The sequence below is a fragment of the Macaca nemestrina genome, chromosome 1 (assembly GCF_043159975.1).
Source record: "Macaca nemestrina isolate mMacNem1 chromosome 1, mMacNem.hap1, whole genome shotgun sequence".
NCBI classification, from domain to species: domain Eukaryota; kingdom Metazoa; phylum Chordata; class Mammalia; order Primates; family Cercopithecidae; genus Macaca; species Macaca nemestrina.
This window is the reverse complement of record NC_092125.1, coordinates 38,643,991-38,669,123: the sequence shown is the minus strand read 5'-3', so window position 1 is coordinate 38,669,123 and position 25,133 is coordinate 38,643,991. Positions and strand designations below refer to the sequence as shown.

Here is a 25,133-nt window from a genome sequence, read left to right as displayed (position 1 = left end):
GGGGGTTGCCTTAAGGTTTGTGTAAGCAAGGGAGGGAGAGGGACCAAGTCTGTGTGTCCCCATGCAGTGGAGGGGACTTTGCATCCACATCCTCAATAAGGTCTGTCATCTCTCTGCCCTCTCTCCCTCTACTCTGTTGCCAAGCCCTGGGTCTCTCGAGCCATCCCAGCCCCAAGACTGTCAGAGCCGTGGGCACGTGTGGAGTGAGCCTGTTATCTCTGCCTAAAAGTGAACGGCAGAGTTGGTCATCTGGGATCACAACACTAGGGATCAGGGCCTGAGCCCACCACCCCCCAGGATTCTCCCACAATATGAGGACCCCTTCCAAAGACAAAGTGGTGAGACCCACACCCTTCAGCAGCCTTGCCGGCTGAAACCTACTGCTCCACCAACAGGCCCAGGGGCCAGGGAGGGTCTGGTACCAGAAAGCACACCACCTAGGAGCCCTGTTCCCTTGGTCACAGGGCCCTCCAGACAGCATGTCTGCCTGGCCACAGAAAGCCTCAAGAGCAGGACTCCTGCTCAAGTATTCACATGTGCATTCCCCACAGTGCCTAGTACAGTGCCTGGCACGTAACAGGTGCTCTGCCAATACTGAAGGAATGAATGAGTGAATGAAATGAAATGAAATGATGATGCTGAAGGGGCAGGGTCTCAGCCATGTGATTAGTGGGCATCTATTGTTCCAAACAAATAGTAAATCCTGGAACTGCTGCCTCTTTCTGCACTGTTGGGAGTAAATCCCTTAAAGCCCAGGCCTCTAGCAGCCATGCAGCTTGGAGCTTGGATCTTGGAACCTCAGGGTTCCCAACAGGAAGAGGATGTCTCCACCACCTTCCCCATGGTTCTGCCTCCCCCAGAAGGGAGTTGCTTAGTCTGCCTCCAGGCTGGCGGTCAATCCTGTGTCTGGCCTCTGCCAGCACCCCTGACACCTCAGAGCGGCTCCAAGGAGCTGCCGAGGTGGTGTGTGATGCTGCCATCTGACTATTGAGATAAAAGGGAATGACTCTGAAGGCCTGGGTGTCACAGGTCGGGTCTGGGCCTCTGCTCTAGAACCACACCAGGCCTGGGCTGGGCAGGAATGAACGGCAGCCCCTTACCATCTCTGCTGTTCTCCAGGGGCGGCTCCGGCTCCCGGCTGCAGGGGCCCCTTTCCACCCTACCCTCGTGGACGACTCCCCCGTAGGGCTCCTGCAGCCCCCGAGGTGCGCTGTTGTTGCAGTTGTTGGTGGACAGGGCCAGGAGTGGGTGCCTGACCTGAGGGCAGCTGGGCTGGGTCTGTGATGGGGGCAGCTCACAGGTCCTGAGAATCGTGCTTCTTGAAGGAGGCAGGGGGATACCCACAGGTTCTCCCTGGTCACCCGGCCTGCACAATCCAGCCAGGGCTGCCTTCCTGTGAGACACCGGCGAGGTGGCCTTCCTTGAAGGGGGAGGGGTTGGCGCCCAGCCTTCAGGACAAAAGGAAACTGTTGGCTGCCGGGCTTGGTGCGGGGCGGAAGGCTCTGCATAGCTCTGTTGCAGGGAGGAAGGAGAGACAATTTCCAGGGACTCGTGGCTTTCTATAACCTGGGCCTGGCCTCCTGGCCCCGGTGATTCAGGCGTCATGGGGGAGGTGGTGGCGTAGGCTGTCCTGCATGGAGTCCGGGAATCCAAAAGGTGAGCCTGGTGACTTCCCAGCCGTGGTCCAGGCTGCCACTGGGGTCCCAGGGGCACCCGCTTCAACTCCAGGTCAGGAGGCTTAGGGACAGCATCTTCTCTCAAAAATAGAGTTCCCCCAGGCGTGTGTCCTCTGCCCTCCTTCACCTCATTTTCCACCTCCATATCATCAGCCCTAGGCAGGTGTTGTTGGGCCTGAAGGCCCCAAGGCAGCTCCACCTCAGCCTTCTTGGACCACCTGTGGCCTCGAGGCCTGGAGCCCCGCAGTCGCAGTCGCGGGCTGCTGCCTCGGGTCCGCCTACATGCCCCGCCAGCCTGAGCGGTCCCCGCCTCCTCACTGTCCGTCCTGCAGCTGTCAGAGTTGTCTGTGCTGTCCAGGGCAGAACCCACCTCCGCAGGGCACACGATGTCTCCGATGTGTGTTTCCCGGATCCATTCCATGCGGAGCCCGGGCTCTGCAGGAAGGAGCCGGAGTGGGGAGCTCAGGCCACCCAGCACCCTCTCCATCCCACGGGCAGCCTGGAGCTCCTGGAGGGTCCTGGGGTCGGGGGACGCCTTCCCCTGGGCGGGGCGCGGGTCGTCGATGCAGCTGCCGCAGGCCTGGCACCTCCTCTCGCTGCCCCGTGCCGGCGGCGCCGGGGGTCCTCCGCGGTCCAGGCTGCCCACAAGCCGGTGGAATGCCCCTTGCCCAGCGTCCCGGAGCCGGGGGGCCCCGTTGATGTAGTGGGCGAGGTCGGGCTTGGAGCGCAGGGGGCCTTGGTCCGTGGCCTGCAGCACGGTGCTCAGCACTTGGCGCTGGCGCTGCTGCAGCCGCTCCAGGTGGCGGAACTCAGCTTCGCGGGCCGACTCATCCTCAAAACGCACGTGCGATGGCGAGGGGCCCCGCCTCGGCCTCTGCCCGCCGCTGGACTCTCCGCTGGAGGAATCGCTCGTGTGCCCGTTCTGGAGGTTGTCTATGCAGGCAAGGGTCGTCCTGGGGTCCCGGGCTGGGCTTCTGTGGCCATCTCTGATGAAGAGACAGGAGGAGAGAGGTCAAGGGCAGAAACATGGGGAGGTATGGACACCCATCGGCCCTACCCCTCCACCCTGGGCTACAGTCTCCCACCGTGCTCTGTGGCAACCGCAACCCACAAGGTTACTCCAGAGCGGATTTCTGGGGCGTCTCCGCAAACCAGAGCAGCTTGCAAGCCCATCCTGCTCCTAACACAGCGCTAAACAAAACCAAGGCCACCTTCCCTGCTTTTGGCTTTGCCTCTCTTGCATGGCTCAGCCTGAGTTAAGATGAAACACTATTGAATGGGAATATGCTGAAGTCCTTACACGTGTGTGTTGGGGAGTTGGGGGTGGGGGCGGCGTCTGTGTGTGTGTGTGTCTGTTAGGGAGAGGAAGTGAGCCTGACCACCATGTATTTCTGGTAGTGATTGTGGAAATATGTATTTGCTATAATGCTGTCACGGGAACAGGATATTTTAAGTCTCCACTTAAAGGAGAGGCTGTGTGAGAACTGAAGTCAGAGATTTTTTTTTTTTTTTTTTTGGCAGGATCTCTCTATGATGCCCAGGCTGGAGTGCAGTGACATGATCTTGGCTCACTATAACCTCGACCTCTGGGGCTCAAGTGATCCTCCCACCTCAGCTTCCCAAGTAGCTGGGACCACAAGTGTGCTTCACCATATCTGGCTTATTTTGGTTATTTTTTGTACAGATGAGGTCTCACTATGTTGGCCAGGCTGGTTTCAAACTCCTGGGCACAAGTGATCCTCCCACCTCGGCCTCCCAAAGTTCTGGGATTACAGGTATGCACCACTGTGCCCGGCCTAAAGTCAGGGTTTCTAAGCAATTGCTCCTGAAGTTTCCATGCAGGGTTCCACATCACCTTGCTTACGCAAAATTCAGACAAGGCAATGGTGATGTTTCTCCTTGGCTCCTGAGTCTTGGCTGTTCCAACCCCACTCCAGGCACTGCCCCTCCGCAGCCCTCACACATACTCTTGTCCTGCTTTTGTGGGGGATGGCACTGCTGTGCTGGGGAGTCTGCCCACCTGTCATCCACTTTGGCTCTGGGAGACACTGTGGTGAATAGTCAAGTCCTGCTCAGTTCTGGAAGGCACCTACACACATCTCACACCACGGCCTCGTGGAGCCAGGTAACCAGAGTTTCAGGCCACTATGAAAATGGACCCAGGACCATAGGCCATTTTCTATCAGAAGGGCACCCAAGTAAGAACCATAGTTCTCCCTTCCTTTTCCTGGCAGGGGCCTCCCCACCAATCCACTGCTAAGTGTTGGGATTCCATTTCTTGTTTCTTGCATTTATCACTTCTTTATCACTCACACTGGACCCCTGCAGTGGCCTCTTATCCAGCCTCTCCACTACCTCCTGTCTGTAGATCCAACTGAAGCACAGCCTTTATTTTATCACACCAACCCAGAAGAGGCCACAGGGTCAAGTGCATACACTTTGGAGGGAAAATGCAGGCCCCCCACATTCCTTCCTGCTTCCTCTTACGCTCCTGGGCCTTCAGGGCCTCCAGGCCTCCTTCCCTGACCTCATGCAACCCTCCTGCCTCATTTCCTGGATCTTTCTTCTTAGCCTACTAGCATTTGACTTCTATTTATTAGATGCTGAATGCTCACTGGAATGCAAAAGGCAATGGGCAACTGGGGCTCCACACCTGCGCCTACCCCTGACTCGTCATTTCCCCCCATAAGCACTGCTCCAGGACGAAATTTTTTTTTAAAGAAGAACTCCTGCTGGGCAGGCACAGTGGCTCATGCCTGTGATCCTAGCACTTCGAAGGCCGAGGTGGGCGGATTGCTTGAGCTCAGGAGTTCAAGACCAGCCTGGGCAACACGATGAAACCCTGTCTCTACTAAAAATAGAAAAAATTAGCCAGGCGTGGTGATGCGTGCCTATAGTCCCAGCTACTTGGGAGGCTGAGGCATGAGAATTGCTTGAACCCAGGAGGCAGAGGTTGCAGTGAGCCAAGATCGTGCCACTACACTCCATCGTGGGCAACAGAGCAAGACCCTGTCTCAAAACGAAACAAAACGAAACAGAAAAACACACAAACTCCTGCTAAGCAAGTAGATCTGCCTGCTTTGAGATTTCAGCAGATCCTGTGCTTAAAAAGGCTGCTCTGGGGAACACTGAAGAGGTTTTGGTCAGCCTGTTTGCTGGAACTCACATTCAGCCATGGCTACTCATTCATCAGGCACAACAGCCGCTATGCTGAGGACCCACAATATGGACAGGGGCCCAGGACAATGTTGTAATTTCTTTTAAAATCAGAAGAAAATACACTTTTGGGTCAAAGAAAACATTTTAATATAGAATGACGTATTTACCTTTCAACCAGCATGGTCATGAAATATATATTTTTTAATGTTTTTGTATGGAGCAAGAGGCCCATGAAGGCAAAAGTGCTAGGGCCCCCAAAAGTCACATCGCAGCCCTGCTTTCAGAGGGGCCTTTGTAGCTACGTAGGTATAAGATATGTGGGCTAGTGAGCAGGACGCCTGCTGCTGAAGACGGTGCAGGATCTCACTACTCATCTCAACACGGCCGTGGGGAGGCCCCGCTGAGATTAATAACTGTGGTGGTGATAATTTTCTGTTGGGGATTGTAAAGCGCTGGGACTCTGAGCCCCAGAGAGCCCACGCGAGGATTCTGGGCCCTATCCGCACTTGTATCTAGGTCAGCTGTGGGGTCCCTGTTCATGTGGCACTCACGGTCAGCTCTTCAGAAGCACGCTTCCCTCCCCATAGCCCCTGAAAGGAAGACTCCATCCAGAGAAACAGCCTCCCTCACCCCCACCCCAGAAACAGGAGGTTCCCTGCTGAGCAGATGCTTTACCCCCACTGCACAGAAAGGATCCCTTCCCAGCCCGGCCAACCCAATGCAGGGAAAGGCCCACGGGGAGATTCTGCACACAGTTTCACACAACGACCCCTCCACAGGTCCCAAGAGCTAGTGCCCTGTCTGCTGGCAGGACGTGGGCTGTAATTTCTAGGGAGGAAAAGAGTCCAGCTTTAAAGGCAGTGCGGTCCTAATCTAACAAAGGAGCCCAGGTCCCATGAGCCACATTAGTGGTCTTAACTTTCACACACAGGATGGTGAGCAATCCTGGAATTCACTGCAGAGGCAGACATTTTTGTTCTAAAAAGAGAAATTAAGGAGCGCTTAATCACAAGGTGCTTTCAACCCAATTATTCAAACCCAGAAGCCCCCACCAGCAGTGTCAGCAACAGTGTGTAAAGGCAGGATGAGGATTTTGGAGACAAGTGCAGGACGAATGAGGCAGCTAAGCGGTGAGCAAATCCCATGCCTGCCAAGTTCTCAAGGTGACGCTCCACAGAGGCCCCAGCAGTCACTCCTGTAGGGGAGGATCCCACCACAGTCCTGCAGACATATGGCTTCACAGGGACCCCTTGCCAGAGTCCCTCTTTCCATAGCATTGCTTCCCTAACCATACAATCAATGTGATGTATGCAAGCTCTGCAGTCTCAACACAGCCACTCTCTCTGACCTGGGACAGTGGCACTTACAGTGTCACCTCCCAGCCCTGCCTTTTGCTGACATGTCCTGTCCTCCTGCCAACAGAAACACCAATCTAGGCATGTCTAGCCCCTATATGGCAAGATCTTGTGCTTCCAGGAGCTGCTCCATTTCTGTATTAATTTATTTCCAGAAAAATGCAGCTGCTGCTACCTCTTCACCTCCTGGAATCCCTGTCTGTTCAGGCTTGCCCCAGCTGCCTCTAGCCAGACCTAGGGTAAAGAAGGCCCTCTGAGACAGCTCTGCCTGCCCCTCCTCTTCCATCACCTTTCACCAAGCGGCTCTTTAGAAGTGATGCATCTGGGCTAGGGATGGGGCCTCCTGCATCTAACTGAGACCTGGGGCCTGTGTGCCATTGCCATGTTAACTCAGCATGGCCCTCCAGGGTGATCTGACGGAGCGTAACCTTTAGAAGCATCTGCAGCAAGCCATCTGGCGTTGATTTTTCAGCTATACCCTCTGAGGATTCGCCAGCGCTGCCAAGTCATAGTAATTCTTTTCTGGACACGGCAGCTGCTAAAGTGGGTCACCTTGCAATTCTATAGCATTTCTATGGCCTGGAGACAGCCTGCAAAAGGGAGCCTACTTTAAAGTTAGTGATTGGGGTTGTTCTGAGCTGTTAAAGTGATCTGAGGAAGAAGTGTCCAAGAGGACCTTTACACAATGCAATCTGTTTTGTAGATAGTCTTGATTATTTTGAGGCTATCCGACCTAACCTAAATGCCTCTACAAAGCACAACAGGAGAGTTTCTTGGAAGTCTAAGGTTTCTCACCATATGTATGTGAAGAAGAAGAATAGTTAGGATGCCCTGAAGAAGCCATGCCCGTTCTTTTTTTTTTTTTTGAGACAGAGTCTCGCTCTGTCGCCCACACTAGAGTGCAGTGGTGTGATCTCGGCTCACTGCAACCTCCGCCTCCCAGGTTCACATGATTCTCCTGCCTCAGCCTCCCGAGTAGCTGGGACTACAGGAGCCCACCATCACGCCCAGCTAATTTTTTGTATTTTTAGTAGAGACAGGGTTTCACTGCGTTAGCCAGGATGATCTCAATCTCCTGACCTTGTGATCTGCCCGCCTTGGCCTCCCAAAGTGGTGGGATTACAGGCATGAGCCACCGCACCCGGCCAACCATGCCCATTCCTAACGAGTACCCTCCATCTAGAGAGAGAGGCAAGGCCCAAAATGTGGAAATACAAGGACAGTCTGTTTGGCATCCCTTGCCAGGGTTTAGGGTCTTCTGAGCCTCTCTTCTAAGGGTCACAACGACCTCTGCTCATGAAGGAGTCATCTCAGTGATTCCATAAAGGTCCTTAGCCTTTAATGAGCAGTTCGGCACCCTCCATCAAAGAGCAGGTGGTCCAGTTCCACCAAGATCCCTGCTCCCTAAGAACGCCTGCTCCCTCCAGTGCCACGTGGTGATTCAAACAGGCAGATGCAGCATGTCCACCATGCCAATGAAGCCACAGACTTTGCTAGCTGCAGAAGTGGTCCTGCTTGGGCCTGGTGAGACCTGGCATAGCCTGGCAGCCTCATTTCAGGCCCAGGTGCACGACTGGAAGACAGCCCTGTGTGGTGGTGAAGTCCACGTGTAAGTGATTCTTCAAGGTGTACCATAGGCAGGAAGATGGGGATGCAGCGTGCTGCTCAGGGGGCAGTCATGTGTGTGATGTGCTGGTCTGAATGTCCTTAACCTTGTTGATTTCCTACCTCTTTACTTCTGACAAGCTCACCCTTACCATGGCTGTAGCATTATGAAATCAGGGATGACGTCCAGATCTTCAGTTCTGATCTCTCCTCCTCTAAAGATCCTGTATCCACCTGCCTGGTGCTCATTTCCAGTGGATGTTCGGGGAGCACCTCTGCCTCCAATGCCTGACCCTGCACTGAGGCCTCGCCCCCACCAAACACGCAGACACCGAGTCAGAACCCTGGGCTCATTCCAGATTCCTCCCTTCTCACACCGCCCACACCCCTGCAACTAAATGAGAAGTGGTTAGAGCTCACAGTTTTTGCGTGGCGGGTGCTGTTCTAAACTTCACGTGTGTTAGCTCACATCACCCCACAGACCCTGTAAGACAGGCACTATTACAATTCCCATTTCGTGGGTGAGGAAACTGAGGCACAGAGACTTCCGCAGAGACACCCAGCTAAGTGCCAGAACCAGAAGTCAAGCCCGCATGGTCTGGCCCTAGGTGCTGCGCTCCTTTGTCGCCTCACTAAGCCTGCTTGCTTCTGGTGCTTGAGGTCTGTGTGAGGTCTCCGGACTCTCCTCTCTGTACTGCTCAGCATGGCCATGGCAGCATCCTCCTCCGCGCACCAGTCTCCCAGATTCAACACATCTCGGCAGCTAGAAAGGCATCACTGAGGTGTGATCGTGCTGCCCCCTGCCCAGAGTCCTCCAGTGGCTCCCAGATATTGCAGCAGACATCCAGTTGTCCAACAGTTCTGCAGGCCTGGAGGCCTCCATGACCTGGCCCAAATGAGCCCTCCAGCCTTCACGCCACAGCCTGCATATCCTTACCCTCTAGCCTGGCTGAATTCCTGAGCACAGCACTTCTGCTCAGTTTCCATCCCCAGGACGCTTACCCTTGCCTCTCTCATCTACCCAGTGCGTATCTACACCTCCGTCAAGCCTCAGCTGAGAAGTCACCTTTTCTCAAGAGCCTCACCTGTCCTTTCCAGGTGGAGTTAACAGTTTCCAGCTCAGCACACACATTTTTCCTCTCTTACACCACAGTCCACAGAATTGAATATCTCTTTGCCTCTCTCCGTGGAGACTGTGACCTCCATGCCCCCAGGGATCCAGATCATGTTTCATTCATCTTTGTATCTCAGTGCCTGACTGCAGGCCCTCAGGAAAGGTGTGTTGACTGACTAAATGATCAAAGCAAGAGCCTTATATGGAAAACACACACGCACAAGGAGTGAGCAGCGGCATTTGGCTAGATCCTACTTCTTCCCACTGCTGACTCTTCCCTGCTATGGCCCTCCCAGGCTAGCCTGGCCCAGGTCCCACTCACCGGCTGCCCTGGGTAATGGTGGGCACGATGTCATGGCTGGCACGGAGGGGCCGGGTCCTGGCCTTCATGCGGGCACGCTGCAGCAGATGCGTGGCTTCCTCATGCCTGGGGCTCAGCACAGGCTCCGGCTTGGGACCAACGGTCCTGCAGGGTGGCACACAGGCCAGGGTGGAGGGGGAGGGATTAGAAGAAAATAATGCGGATTAGGAGGGCTTTAGCAGTGTTAAGCACTGGCTCTGCCAGAAAAAGCGCTGCATGCGCAGCCTTCCTCCTCTAGCACCCACGCACAGGGAACCCAGCCTGGGGGCCTGGGGCCTGGGGCCTGGGGCTGGAAAATGGCCCTACGTGGCTCTGGATGGGGGCTGGGGGGCTGGCCTGGCCTTGGACATCTGCTCAGGCACTGGAGGCAGAGACCTCAAGAGGATCTAGAAAGGGTGGGAGAGTCTCCAGATTATTCTATTGTTCCTTCCCCAGGCAGACAGCAGGAGCTATCTGGGAGGAGGAGGGAGAAAGGGCTTGGGGTTGTTGGGCTGGGCCTGTGCCCAGACAGATGGTCTCTCCACGCATCACCTCTCTCTCCTTCTGTCTCTCTGCACCCACACACAGCACCACACTAGTTCCCCCTGCAGATGCAAAGAATCAGGGCTCTGTCCAGCATAGATTGGGCCCTTTGGGGGAATGGCATTTTTATAAATCCTGGTGTTTTCTTGCCTTAGTCCCAATCCAAAACCATCAGGCACCAGCTCAGGGCTCACAGGCTCACGGCTGAGAGACATTAAGCTGGACCCAAACCAAGTCAGCAAATGGCTTGATTTTCGTAATAATAAGGGTCCTCCACTAGCCCCCACCCCCTACCAGATGTGCCGCCTCCCTGGCCAGTCCAGAGTTGCAGAAAATGACAGCAGTCCTTTTTCAAAGCTGTCTCTCAGCCAGTGACACACAGCCTGCGCTGGGTTACAGCTATAACAGCAACCCACAATCTCCCACTGACAAGCCGTCGTTCTCCACGGAGCTTGCTCTCCGCAGCCAGGCTGGCCGAGGGCAGGTGTTCTCCCCACTTGACAGATGAGGGTGTCCAGAGCAGAGAGGAACACTGGCACATTGTTCAAGGTCGAACCTCAATTGCAAGCTGAGCAGAGCACACGACAGCCAGCCCACTGCCTCCAGCGTCGTTCCGCACCCTCTGTCCCCTCCCGCCTTGGGTCTCAGGGCAGGCAGAGGATGTTTGTAGCTGGGGCCAGACACGCTCTTCGGGGTAACTTCATCATCCCCACTGGCTGCCCCTGTCCTCACCGTCACATATGCTGGGCTGTCCTCAACAGTGAGGGTCCACAGGGCTCCAGCAGGTCCTGATCTCAGACCTGCAGCCCCTCACCCCACCCTGTATTCAACATGAAAAAGGGGGCCTGGTCCTGACTAGGGGAAGGGACCAGGCAGTTTTCTTGGATGACAGAGATGTGAGTGGAAATGGCACAGCTCTGAGGCCTCCAAGGAGGGCTTCCTTGGACATCCTTGGACAAACTCTGGGCAGACTCTGATTTCTTTTCCTGTTTCCTTTTCTTTTTCTTCTCACTATTTGCATCGAACCCTGCTTTGAGGCCGCTGGGGAGCAGGAGGAGACTGCTAGAAGAAAGGCACCATCTGTGCCTGTGAACCCTGGCAGGGCCCAGGCATGGCTTTGGAACAAGGAGGGCTTTACTGGAGTGATGTGAAAGCGAATCTCCAGGCCCGCTGCCCCATGAAGCCTGCTTTGGCAGGAGAGGCCTCCCTCTGCACAGCCTCCCGAGCAGACAGCTCCTCCAAGGTGGCTGAGAGCAGCTGTGCTCCCTGGGGCTCTTGCTCCAACAGCAGAGATAATGAGGTTACCAGCCCAGAGAGGCGCCCCTGCAGCCGTGGGCCTCTGGCTGCCAGCCCACACACTCGGAGCCTTCCGGTGACAGCTGTGGTTCCACGGCTGTCGGAGGGCATTTGTCACAAGACTTGGTGGGCAGGCAGCAGGGCGCCCAGGCAGCTGGCCAGATGCTGCCAGGATCAGCCTTGCCCCCAGGTTTTTAAGCCATTTTCCAGCTTTGCTATTTCCTTTCTGCTCCCTCCTCTTGGAGCTGTTACTTTTTTTTTTTTTTTTTTCTTCTCATCTGCTGTCTTGCTTCAGTTCCTGGCAGACAAGCTGGTTCTCCACTGATTAGAAAAGCAGGGCTTTTTAGGTGCCTGGAGGCATCCATGCAGTACCACACTGAGCACAGAGGAGTGGCAGTCACCTTCACAGCCTGCAGCCAAGGTCACTGTGCACCCTGGGGAAGCGGGGGCCTGACCAGCCCTGTGGAGGGAGGGAGTAAGCAGGAGAAATGGGGTGGGTGCTGAGTCTGTCCCGTCTCACTGCCCACCTTCAGCTCCCACAGTTGCTCTGGAAAATTCCTAGAAGGGCTGGGGTGGTCAGTGCCATGGCCAGGCAAAGGCAGTTCCCACCTAAGAATAGACGGCTTTTGCCACTCTCTTGAAAGCCTGCACTTCTGGAGCTCATTAGCTCAGAGGGTGGAGCATAGGAATAAAGTGGCTGAGTGCTTTTCCTCCCTGGGCCTCAGTTTCCCCAGCTGCAAGCAGTGGGGACTGGAGAGGGGAGAGGACTCACAGTGCTACCCTGTGAGCCCAGATCTTCGGCCACATAGTCTGATATGCCATAAGGTGGGGTATGGGATTTCGAGGTTCCCCCCTTGGGGGAGGTCCCACAACAGATGTTTGGCCCCCACCAAGTGGCAGAGCCTGTAAAGAACTCATTGTTGAGGAAAACTAGAGTTCCATTAGTGTATGCTGGCCCTTCCCCCACCCCTCCAGCCACCTGTGTCCTCCACTGGTTCACAAGGACAAAGGGCGGCGTGCGGTCCCCTCCTGCTCTGGGTACTCCCGTCTCGGCCAGTTTCCTGGTGGAGGGACAGGCTTAGCTATGGCTTTGCTCTCCCTCCAGCCAGCTGGGGCAGGAGAACCACCATTGCTCTCCTAGCCAAGGAGGTCAAGGGGACAGAGTGGCCTTCTTCTGCAGCCATCAAAATCCTGGATTAAAATAATAAGCTCAGCGAGTCTGTGTTGAACCCTTTCAACTCAGGTACATGGATGGAGAAATCATTGGGAATATACAGGGATCTGCCGCTTCCCAGGTTCCAGGATGCACCCAGTAGAGGGAGAATATGGAGCGTACAGAACATAGATAAACTTTTCTACTTAGCATTTGTTCCACGTTTGCGTATTTGAAAGCTTTCTGATGACCATGGATAGAGTGATTCTGTGTGCAATTTTCTGAATGGGGGGGAAGTGGAAAAGGTGCACCTGGAACTGGTTCTGGGTCATGTGCTCCATGAGGGCAGGGACCTAGCCTCAGACTGTCAGCTTGGTTGCACCGGTCCTTTCTTCCCAGGTCTGCAGGACATGGACAGGACACAGTCTAGAGTGGCGGGGAAGTGTGTGGCTTGGGGGCAGCCTGCCTGGGGTTCTACCCTGGACAGCCACTTCCTAGCTGTGTCACCCTGGCAGGTTACTTAGGAGTTCAGCCTCAGTTTCCCTATCTGCTAAATAAGGGCCCAGTTGTTAAGATAAGTGAGAGTGGCTCCTTTAAAAGAGATGAGCACAGAGCTGGGCTCTTGGTAAGAGTCTGTAAATGTTAGCATTTATTATTATTTTATCATTAGCACCATTGTTTTGTGAAATTACTCTCACCCCCTTACTAAGCAAAGGATGGAATCCCCGAACATGTACTAAAGTCACCTGCAAAGAGATCACCTTGTCATCAGCAAGGAGAAGGCATGTTTGAAGTGACAAACACCATCTTGTAGCTGGAGGGGGCCTGGTGGCTTTGCTCTGGACTTTGAAAAGCCTTTGACAGGGCTCCATAGAAAAGGTGGTTTCCATAGGATAGAAAACAGGAGGTGGCCGGCTGGTCGTGGAGGAAAGCTGACTCCCAGACAGGCAATAGGCCCTCCTGTCAATGGAGAAGGAGGAGTGGGAGTCCTTAGGAACGGCAGCCGGGAGAACCCACCTCCTGCAACACGTTCGAAAGGATCTGTGTGGAGGCCTGCGGTGTGCACCTAAGATGCCGCCTTCCAAGGACAGCAGAACCACCCTGTTCCTGCCTTCCGGAAGATGGACAGATTCCCTGCTGAGCCCCAGAAGGAGGCTTCGGGCTGCCCCTTTGGTGAGAACCTCCTGGCCTCAGGTATGGGACCTGGGTGGCCACAGAGGAGGCGGGTGTCTGAGATGCCCTCAGATGGGGGACCAGTGGCCTGTTCAACTCTGGTGGGCAGGGGAGAGAGTTTCCTTTCCTAGAATTTCAGATGAGCTCCCACAAGATGAATGGCCTTGGGTAAATGGACTTTCTTGAGCTCCTTGATTGGTCAAGATTGGGACCATCATGAGATTTTTCATGTGTGGTGTGTATGTGGGCGTGGCAATGACGCAGCATGGGACAGGGTATCTGGAGGCTACAGGTGGCACTGGGTTTGTGGTAGGGCTTCCTTCTCCACCCACGGTCAGACACTGGGAGCGTGTTAAGTATCCGAAAACATTGTTGAGTGGTTACATTTAATTTTTTCTTTTGCTTTAGTCTCGGTGGGACTAGGAGTGGTAAGGGGGCTTTCCTCTGTGTGTGTATATCAGTGGGGTGGGATGGGAGCTGGGGGTGGTAAGGACAGGCAGGGGCTCAGCCGTTCTTGGTTACACCCGTGCCCTGGGGTGTTCTCAGGCACCTCTATAGCCCTGGGCATGCTGGGGTGGTGCCAGAGTGTCTCTTCTCCTGCACTCAGCCGGGACTCCCCATGCCTCCTTGCTGAGCCCTCACTCACACTCTGTACTACGTGCCTCTGTCAGACATTTCTGAGAGCCTTTTCCCTGCACACACTTGCAGGCACTGGGTCCCGGAGACAACAACAGCACAGTTCTTGCCCCAGGAGCTCAGGGAGGAGATACACCAGTGCCAGCTATGGCTGCAGCCGGTGCAGGGCACAGTGAGAGCAAAAGTGACCAGTTCCATGTGAAATTGCACTGGATCACACCCAGTGGCCGGCTCGCAGGGGAGCTCTGTGCTTCTGTGATCTAATAAATATGGATTTGATCCCTGCTCTTGGCGCCTGGCACACAGCTCCTAAACCCTTGGAATCTCAGGAATGATCAGAGTGTCTTTTGTATGGTAATGAGACGGCTGGTGGCTGAGCGTCCCTAGATAGCTTCGGGATGTGGGCTGGTCACCAGAAAGACCAATCATTTTGAGGGTTGGAACATTCAGTCCCACCCCCTAACCTCTGGCAGGGGAGAGGGGCTGAAGTTTGAGCTGACTCCCAGTGGCCAATGATGTAATCAATCATGCCTACATAATGAGGCCTCCACAAACACCGAAAGCACTGGCAGGAGAGCTTCGGGACAGTTGGGCTTGTGAAGGTTTCTAGGGGGTGGTGTCCCATCTCCTGTACCTTGCCCCATGTCTCTCCTCACGTGGCTGTTCGTGTCTTTTGTAACATTCTTCATAAGAAATAGGTAAATGCAAGTCAAGTGTTTCCCTGCATTCTGTGAGCCGTCCTATAAAATTAAACCCAAGGAAGGCACAGTGGGAACCCCGATTTATAGCTAGTTGGTCCGAAATGCAGGTCACAACCTGGGACTTGCGATTGGCATCTGCAGTGGGCGCAGTCCTGTGGAACTGAGCCCTCAACCTGTGGGGCCCGATCCTATCTGCAGGCAGACAGCGTCGGAACTGGGTGGAATCAGAGGGCAGCCAGCTGGGTCGGCCAGAGCGTTGCTTGGCGTGCGGGAAACACCTGCGCACGCTCTGGCGGCTCGAGGCGAAGCGCTCTGCGCTGTGTCGAGTGTGTGAAAGTAGGAAAAACATTTTGTTTTTTCCCATCTCAGTTTCCAAAAATGCTAATTAACATATTAAGCTTTAAAAGCCTGAGATTTTTCTCACAGCTGTGGGCCTGACCACTTGAACCACAGGCCAAGCCCCTGAAATTCTTTAGGGCCGCCTGTCTTTAACTTAGAGTCTAGAAACTGCTTCAGGGGAGGGAGTTTTGACCCCCCAGGAATCCCAGCAGGGGCCTGAAGATCGGGACCCACCCTCCCCTCTCCTTCCCCCTCCCCTGCCCCCCTGCGGCGTGTGAAGTGTTTTGGTCCAACGATCACTCACAGGGGTTCCCTGAAGGGTGTGTACACCGGGGACTGGGCTTGTGGATGCCACAGGGGCACGACTCCACCACATGAACGAGGGGAAAATAACCTAGGATGTTCCCTGCGCTTCCCTCATCACTAGGGCACACATAAAACAAAATGGAGACCTCTGCTCCCTTCTCCCCACAGCGACCAGTAACTAAAGGCCCTGCAGACACACTCAGGACCTGGGGCCTCCTAAATTACACGCACACACAGAAGGTTCTGATTTGCGTGACCTGGGCCACGCAGCAGCACCGTCTCCATGGAGATGGCCGAGGAGGCCAAGGGCCTAGGGCCGGCCGCCCTGGCATGGGCTCCTGAGCCTCTGAAGTGGATTTGGTGCGGGGTCTGGCGCCAGCATTGCCCTGATTGCTGTGCTCCTCACTGTCACACCCTTTCACTTGCACTGGGTTACTGGGATCCTAAGGTAATCTGCGATCCCAGTATGTCTCTCAGAGGCTCAAGGAAGGGAAGGGGCCAGAGCTGGTACAGAGACAGTGAGAGCACGGTGCCCCCCTATTTCAATGTCCTCCCACTTCTCTCTTATGAGTCCTTCCAGCCACAGATCCCCTTTGCCCTCTGTGAGGCCCAACCTCTCACCTCATCCTCTCTCCCAAAATCCAAACCCCATTTCCTGAATCATCCAATAGTGACCTAGGAGAAAAATAAGCATATCCCATGAAGTCCATCACCTGCCCTTCTTTGCCCACACTGAGAACAGAGCAGGCTGGGAGGGGAAGGAGACCCCCAGATCCCTAGCCCAAGGTGTGGCCTGTGGGAGCAGGGACAGGGCGGCTTGTGGCAGTGCCGCACGATGGTGAGAGCGCAGCCCTTGGGGCCAGCAGCCCTGAGTGCGAATCCTAGCTCCAATACTTGGCAGCTGGAGGATCCTGGGCAAGTCACTTAACTCCCCCCCCCAGAGAGGTCTCTCTGTCAGTGAAACAGGAACAATAAATACAATTTGTTATTAGGATATAATGGGAAAGAAGGGACAGCACTTAGCATAGCTCTTGCCACGTAAGAGCTCAAAAATGGCAGCTACTGGCATGGGCTTTTGCCTGCCACTGGGAGGCTCCCGTCCTCCGCAACTGAGCCTTCTTTTGCCCCTCGTTAGAGGGGGCACAACCTTGGGGTTGGCGGCCAGGGGTCTCCTCCGCATCTGACCCTTAGCCTCTAAGGTCCTGAGTGCTTGCCTCCCAGGCTGACTCCTGGTGACTGCCCCTCACAAGCCAGGCCAGCCCCAGCCTGCCCCCAGCCTGCCTGCTGTGTTGAGCTCTGCTGTCACCATCACATCATGAGCTCCTTGTCCCATTGCCTGCAGAGCAGTAACCATTACGGACACCATCAGATGCATGCCGGGTTAACTTGGTTGTAATGATTATCTGATTGCAACACTTGACTGAATGTGAAGCAGGACCTCAAACCCTCAGAAGATCCAAGGGGCTCATGACCTCATGAGTGAGGTCCTGTGCTTTCCTCCTGCCAGAGCATGTCCTGACTGATATCCTAGGGCCCCCTTCGGGGTGGCCATCAAATGGTCTGCCACAGCCTCAGCATTCTCTGCCCAAGGTCCTAAGCCCCTTAGAACAGACAGTAAGCCCCAGAACCCTGGCCTCGAGTGGCACTCCCGGGGCATAGAGCTGAGGGAAGCTTGCCTTACTCCAGAGGTCTCTTGGGAAGTTCGTTGATACAGAAGTAACATCAATCACTCCATCCTGCTCCGGGGAGAGAGGGAGCCCTGCATGGTCTTGGGGACCACCTTTAATGTCTGCCCAAGAGACGCTGGGATAGAGCCAGGCAGGGAACCCTATCTGAGGGGCTTCAAGACATGGCCCTTCAGCCTGGGCATCTACTCAGCAGGGACCTCACTGCAGAGCGCCAAGTGAGGCCAGCAGGGTACTCGGAATGACTCCCAAACAAGGTGTGTTTCCCCACAACACTCTGTGCCCTGATTGCCGGGCACTCTAAGGGAACATTTTGCTCACACTCTTTGAACAGGGTCCTAAAACTCGCTAAGAGACCTTTTCTCTCTCTCCACACACACAGGCACACACCATACAGTACACAGGTGCGCACACCCTGCCTGAACTCTGAAATGCAGCCCGTGGCTGCTAGAGGCCTGGCAGGTTAAACAACAGCCCAGAGACCCCAGTCCTGAGGCTTCTACACAAATACCATCTCCTCACAGCACTAAGGGAAAGTCCCTCCTTACCCCACGGTTGAGGTCTCCTCCTTGAAAATGAGTGGGCCTTATTCCTTAGTATGCAACAGGCTGTCAGGAGGTTTGGCTTCTCCTTTCAGCAGCGACCACTGAGCAGAATCCCCAGTGGCTGTATCTTCCCACTGGGCCCTTCCCTCACCTAGGGAGGAAGTGTGCAGGGGGTGGGAGCAGCCGCAGGCAGAGGCAGCACCACCTCTGCAGTAGAGGGCATCTGCCCCAGCCCTCTCCTCCAGGGCCCCGCACAGAAAGAGGGAAAAAGACAGAAGGCGACTGGAACAGGGGCAGAGCAGTCACGCTCCTCAACACTGTGGCAGGGCCAGCTGGGGACCAGAGGAGGGCCTGGAAACAGCAGCCAGGGAGGTGGGGGAAGAGATACCTGGCGGAAGAGGAGGCAGCTGTGATTCCAAATCATAAATAGCAAGGGACGAAGGAGCCAGACATCCCCCTCTCCATCAGACCCTTAGGCAAGCCGAAGCCCAATCACATGAACCTGGGCTGCCCTTACTTGGTTAAGGCAGGTGCGGGGGTAGGGACTGCGATGGGCTCAATGTTTGTGTCTCCCCAAGATTCCTATGTTGAAACCATATCCCCAGTGTGAGGGTGTTGGGAGGTGGGGCTTTGGGAGGTGAGTAGGTCATGGGGCACGGCCCTCATGAATGGGATTAGTGCCCTTCTAAGAGGCCCCAGAGGGCTGCCTTGCCCCTTCCTCCACCCGAGAGCACAGCGAGAAGGCACCATCTATGAATCAACCACAAGCAGTCCTCACCAGACACTGAATCTGCTTGTGCCTTGATCCTGGACCTCACAGCCTCCAGAGCTGTGGGCAGTAAGTTCCTGTTGTTAGTAAGTCGCCCAGCCTGTATAGGCTTTTTGTTATAGCAGCCCAAATAGACTAAGACTAAGACAGAGGTCTGTCCACACTTTCTAGAGGGCGGTTCTAACTGAGTGGGATTTGTGCAGGAGCTGCCTTACACCAGTGCAGCAACCGTGTCGACCTCTGCCCTCCGCAGAAACCACAAGACCTCGCGGAGGCTGACATCACCAGACAGCTGGGGAAACCTCTCAGCCTTGTGGACCAGGACCCTGGCAAAGACTGAGGCTGGGTTCAACCTCTGTGCAGGCGCCAGCTGCAGTCAGGCCTGCAGATGGCCCCACTCCCACCTTGAGTGTACTCTTCTCACCCTGCCTGGCTCAGGACATTGCCCATGAAGGACAGGTAGCCCCATTTCCCCCGCTACACCTCGGTGGGTCCAGCTTCCCCAAAATATTTGGTGGAGGGGCTGGAGCGAAGGCCGCGGGATAGCACGGTAAGGTAGGAGGTGAAATCTTTGACATGATCCCAGCACAACCCCTTGACTGGGAACGGAATTGGGGTAAGGCTTTGTACATTTTCCCCAAGGATTTTCACACCCATGATCTCACTTCGGCCTCACAATGGTCCTGTGAAGTGAACCAGACAGATGCTAGTTCCCCAACTTTACAGATAAGGAGGCCTGGGCAAGGGAAATGGCTCCACGGACATGGAACGGGGAGTTAGCAATGCGCTTTGTTCCCTGGTGGTTTGGCTTAAGTAGCAGAGAAGTACCAGCTGGGGGATGTGGCGGTGGGGGTTACTGGCAGTTTCTACAGGGTCTCAGGGATGATGGTGCCCCCTGGTCTGCTGGTGCAGGAGTCTGCCTGCCCTCTCATTTTGGGACGTCTCCTACTGTCCTGATGCTGAGTAAACAGAGGGACCATGGTGAGGAGGGAGGGAGAGATAATGTGGGCTCTGAGCTCTTACCTGTTCTGGCCGGAGTCCTGCAAGGAGGTGCCCAAGGCCCAGTCCACATCCCCCACTGGTCGCTCTAAGATCCAGAACAGAAGCAGAGATCAGGACAGAGCCAGAAACAGGGCTCTCAGCTGCCACTTAGTGAACACTGAAGAGAAGGGTTTCTCCAGAAGCAACTTACTCCCCAGATAAATCCAACACCTTGCCTGAAAATTGGAGGCCGAGCCTGTCACTATGACTGCTGTGGACACAGCCATATGCTGAGAGGACCACATGCCTGGGCTCAGGCACGCGGTGATGAATGAGCTTGTGAGATTTTGGAATGAGAAGGCAGGAGGGGAAAGAGGCTGTCCTCTCGGGTCTGGACACTTGTACATCCCATTGGTGCTACCGTCTGAGCTCAGCCCAGCTGCTAGAACGCCCAGCCTCCGTTTAGGAAGGGGTTCCTGTCTGCTTGCCCCACCAAAGGGTCCTCACTGAGGGTGAGGGCATGTCACTGGAGGGAGAGGCAAAAAGCCACTCCGGAAAGGAATCCAAGCCGCAAGGAAGACATCATTGGCCTCTAACCCCAAGCACACAGGGTGGCCTCCCACTGGTCTGCAGGGTCACGGGGGGCTTCAGCAGACAGGCTGCCTGTGAGGCTGCAAAGAATCTATGTCAGAGCCAAGAATAAGAGGCCATCCTGATGATTCTGCGGACAGGCAGCTGTCAGGCTCTCCCTCCTTTCCTGCCCCATTCCCTCTGTGGGACCCCTTTCTCCCCTTTTCCTCCCTCTGGATTCCCTCCTGCTCCCTCCACCACCTGGACCTCCATAGTGAGCTTCACCTGGTGCAGCTGTGTCCCAGGACGGAGTCCGGGCGGGGGTTCCCGCCTTGCGGGGGCTCTGCCCAGAAACACTGAGCATCTCCTGCAGCAACAGGCGGTTTCTCTCCACCCGATCAGACAGGGACAAGGCACTGCTCCCGGTGCCCAGAGCCTCCAGGTCTCCAGCTCTCCAGCGCTCACCTAGCAGGGCTGTCCCGGGGACAGATTCCTCCTCAGAGGTCAGGGATGTGCTATCCAGATCTGCATCTGTGACCACACCATCTGGAAAACGGGAGGACCTTCCTGTCCTCGGGCTGGGAATGTGGATGATTTTGTTACAAGGACCAGGATCCCCAGGCCGTCCGGGAGTAACTCCATGGATGGGGCTCTCTTGCAAAGAGCTGGGCCCCAGCAGCGGACCTCTCTCATGGTCAGGCAGCGTCCATTCGGCTTCTGGAGGCCACGGGCTCCCCCTGTTGCAGTACTCACGCCCAGGGGCAGGCGGCCTGGGAGGCCCGGGGCCCCCATCCCTGGCGGGTTCCTCCTCATTGACGCCGCCGTCCAGCTGCCCATCAGGCAGGTTTTGGGTATGAGGAGCCACCACAGTACCTGGCAGGAAAGGCCCCTCCGATGAAGTCCCGGCTCCCCCTGCCTTGCCTTGTCTGCATTTGGGTTTCTTGGGGGATGACCGCTCATGGGAAGCAGAGCAAGGGCTCACTCCCTGTTTGGCTGCTGTCATCTTCTCCTTCAAAGCCCTCACCTTGGATTCCAGCACAGAGGGGCCTTGGAGCTGTACCCCCCATACTCTGGGAGGCCGGGGGGCCATCGGGCTGGATGTTCTGTTTTCCTGAGGGCAAGGCCAGGGTCTTGGGGGGTGTCCATTATCCATTTGTGGCTCAAGACCACTCCACTCCACAGCTGAGGTCCCCTCCACGGGGCTGGCTCTTCCACTCCCTGTCTTGGGCCCTCTGGAGGAGAAAACAGACAGAGCTCCTGAGACCCAGCACAGGACAAACCCCCACAACCTCCCGGGGCCCCAAAGTGTCTTGGTGTTGAGTCCTGTCCAGATGAAAGTAACCTGGAGACAGAGCAGGGCATGCCCTCTAGATCAGTGGTCCCCAACCTTTTTGGGACCAGAGGGACTGGTTTCATGGAAGACAGTTTTTCCACGTATCGGGGGCAGGGTGGAGTGCAATGGTTTTGGAAGGAAACTGTTCCACCTCACATCATGAGGCATTAGATTCTCATAAGGAGCTTGCACCCTGGCCCCCTCACATGCGCGGTTCACAGTAACATTTGTGCTCCTATGAAAATCTAATGCCGCCGCTGATCTGACAGGAGGCAGAGCTCAGGTGGTAATGCTCACTTGCTCGCTGCCACTCACTTCCTGCTGTGTGGCCTGGTTCCTAATAGGCCACGGACTGCTATGGTCTGTGGACCACTATTGGTTTGTGGCCCGGGGGTTGGGGACGCCTGCTATTGATAATGTGAAAGCACTTTTTTAAAAATGCAAATCATTGAAGAGTGCAAATAAGTTATTGTTGAATGTTTTCTTCCAAGTCTGAGTAGTGTTCTAGTTTTTCTATCCCCATTTTACAGATGGGCAAAATGAAGCTTCAGAGGACAACTAATCCTATGCCAAATGTGTACCACAGTGAAAACCAGGGTGATTTCCCAGTCCTTGGCCTCTTGCTTTACTGAAGGGTAGTTTCAGTGGAGGATGCCCGCATCTGCTAACAGGCAACATGCTCTTCCCTCTCCAAGGGGAGCCAATGAGGATGATGGACATCAGGAAGACACCAAGCAGCATCTGACCTCTGGTAGAAGGTGCTGCATCCAACCTCACCCCTGACCCTTGATGCCCAAGCCACAGGACCACAGTATGGGGTTGAGCTCAAAGGGAGACCTTGACCAGTCAGGAACGCTGATCAGGCATCTGCTCTATGCCAGGTGGGACTGCAAGTGCTTTCAAGCACACTCCCCCCAGTAATCCTGTCCCTAACAGAATGGCGTTATTGACCAGGCACGGTGGCTCACGCCTGTAGTCCCAACACTTTGGGAGGCTGAGGTGGGTGCGTCACTTGAGGTCAGGAATTCGAGACCAGCCTGGCCAACATGGTGAAACCCCATCTCCATTAAAAATACAAAAAATTGGCCAGGCGCGGTGGCTCACACCTGTAATCCCAGCACTTTGGGAGGCTGAGGCGGGTGGATCACTTGAGGTCAGGAGTTTGAAACCAGCCTGGCCAACATGATGAAACCTCACCTCCATTAAAAACATAAAAAATGTGCCAGGCATGGTGGCTCACACCTGTAATCCCAGCACTTTGGGAGGCCGAGGCAGGTGGATCACGAGGCCAGGAGTGCTTCGCGCCTGTAGTCCCAGCTACTCGGGAGGCGGAGGCAGGGTAATTGCTTGAACTCGGGAGGCAGAGGTTGCAGTGAGCCAAGATTGTGCCACTGCACTCCAGCCTGGGCAACAGAGAGAGACTCTGTCTCAAATAAATAAATAAATAAATAAATAAAAGTAAAAAATACAAAAAATTAGCTGGGTGTGGTGGCAGGCACCTGTAGTCCCAGCTACTTGGGAGGCAGAGGCAGGAGAATCACTTGCGAAGTGGAGGTTACAGTGAGCTGAGATCCCGCCACTGCACTCCAGCCTGGGCGATAGAGCGAGACTGTCTCAAAAAAAAAAAAAAAAAAAAAAAAAGGCTTGGTTATATACTTCTACAGATGGAGAAATTGAGGCACAGATTACAACACAGAGGTGCTAAGGGGAGGCCCAGTTTGGAATTCAAAGCTTCTCATTCCAAGCCCAGGCCTTTTCCAAAACATGTAGTGATCACTTAACTCTATTCCCCTTATTCCGTAAATGAGAATGTTCCATCCCCAGAGGTTGGGTGGCTTGCCAGTGCTGCACAGGTCCTTAGCAGCATGGCTGACGTTTACCCCTTCACAAGGAATGAAGGTGAGCAGGGGTTTGACTCAGGGTGTTGCATGCATATCTACGTGCCACAGCATTTTAATGTTGATTCTACCTTCTGAGAAAAATGCAGCTTTAATATCATACATCTAGATGTGCCCTACTTGAAGTAAACTTTGTGCATAAAAATCCGTATGTGTATAAACTTCAAATTAGGAGTTATCCACTTCATAACACTGACCAAGGATTCACCACAAATTCTCTTAAATGGCAAGTCCCTCTGTAGTCGTTTATTACAATTCAATTTATACATAAGCTTTCAGGAATGCACACATTTTATAAAGCAAAATACACGTATAATGCGAAATGTCACATCAGTTTTAAGCCAGTAAAGTTTAAGGATTATCTTTAGGAGGACAGAAATAATTTGTTCTCTGAGTTAATCTAGAATGCAGCAAGTTTCTCTTTGCATCTCCTTCTTCTCTTCTAAAGTCCAATCCAGAAAACAGGGGATTAGAATGTAATATGAGCAATTTGTGTAAGGTTAAAAGAACTTTTTGTTTTTGGGGAGGCTGAAGCCAGAGGAGGCCGGGCTTGAGCCCGGGAGGTAGAGGTTGCAGTGAGCCAAGATCACACCACTGCACTCCAGCCTGGGCGACAGAGCGAGACCCTGGCTCCAAAAAATTAAAGAAAGAATTGTTAATGGGTGAACTGTGGAACAGCACGCCAGAGGCCTTAAAGAATGAGACCCTCCCACTGGAGTCCCCTGGGCATGGGCTTTCGGGAAGATGGGTCAGCTCGGAGCCGCCTGGTTCTGTGGCCCAAGCACTGTGATGTATTTCCTCTAACTCAGAGGGGCCAAACGAAGATGGACGTGAAGGGCAGGCCTCCCCACGACCCTTCTAGCTCTGAGCCTGCAGGAGGCCTGCCTCCCAGTGTCCGGGGCGACCTGGGCTCCCCACTCCGCCGCCCCGCCGGTCCGCCACCCCCGCCCGGCCGGCCTGGCGTTGCTTCCTCTATACTCACTGGGGGCTGCTGCCCGCGGGTTTGGCCGCTGCCGCCTCTGTCCCCTCCATCCCTTGGAGAGGCCAGGCCCTCTCCAGCCCCTTCTCCCTCCCAGGCCCGCTGCCGGGTTCGGGGAGGGACTTCCAGCCCCGAATCCGGGGCCGGAGTGCGGCTCGCAGGCCTCGCCCCTCGGGGCGCGGCCGACCGGGGGTCCGGGACGGCGCCGAGGCCGGGCCAGCTCCCGGCTCTGCGGGCAGCCCCTGGTTCCCGGGTGGGTCCGGCTGGCGCAGCGCCCCGCGGGCCGCACTCCCTCCCGGCGAGAGGAGGGGAAGCGGGGTCGGGCAGGGAAGGCGCCGGCAGAGAAGGAAGTGGCATCGGCTGTCCGTTCGCGGCTTTGCCGTAGAGGGGAGAGCGGCCAAGCCCGCGCCTTCCCGGCCCGCGGCGGGCAGAGGGAGCGGAGCGCGGAGAGGAGGGGCCGCGGGAGGGGCTGGAGGAGCCGGGCCTCGGCCTCCCACCCCGCCCGGAGCCCAGCGGGGCCGCCTCTCCCGCGCCGCGGCCCAGGGAGCGAGTGCCCCCGGCCGTCAGAGGCGCGGGAGGGAAGTCCGGGGCGGCCCCGAGCTTGGGGACGACGGGGCGGTCGCCAGCCTCGCAGGGCGGTGGCCCCTTCCCCGCGGGAAAGCGGGCGTGAGAGCGGAGGCGCGCGGGGCGCACGGAGGACGGGGAGCGCGGGCAGGAGCTGGGGGCGCACCACGTTCTCGCCGGGCTCCGCGCGCCGCTGGTAACCCTACACCCAGGGCTCGCCTTTCGGGGTGGAAGCTGAGGAATGCCTTTTGTGTGGACAAGTTTTCCGGAGGAGCCGGCCGCCCTCTCTGTGGGGCCGTCCATCGCTCCGTGGAGCCGTTTCCTCCGAGACCAAGGTCGATGGTTCCCGCTCTCCAGAGGCATGAGGGAAACCCGGAGGGAACACGGTCCGCGCATCCCATCTGCCCCGGTGC

The 25,133-nt window shown here is 55.5% G+C and overlaps 1 protein-coding gene across 1 annotated transcript in view; it reads right to left on the bottom strand.

Annotated features, from left to right (window-relative positions):
- LOC105484526 (KIAA1614 ortholog) overlaps nucleotides 1-24,640 on the bottom strand; it is a 38,495-nt gene extending 13,855 nt beyond the window's left edge. Inside the window, exons 1-5 of the mRNA XM_011746243.3 lie at nucleotides 24,160-24,640; nucleotides 20,232-21,178; nucleotides 19,419-19,482; nucleotides 9,232-9,375; nucleotides 1,101-2,662 (exon numbers count right to left, since the gene is read on the bottom strand). Of these exons, the coding sequence (XP_011744545.2) occupies nucleotides 1,101-2,662; nucleotides 9,232-9,375; nucleotides 19,419-19,482; nucleotides 20,232-21,178; nucleotides 24,160-24,209 (2,767 nt within the window). The 5' untranslated portion in view covers nucleotides 24,210-24,640. The remainder of the gene's footprint in view (nucleotides 1-1,100; nucleotides 2,663-9,231; nucleotides 9,376-19,418; nucleotides 19,483-20,231; nucleotides 21,179-24,159) is intronic.
- Between the last annotated feature and the right edge of the window lie 493 nt (nucleotides 24,641-25,133).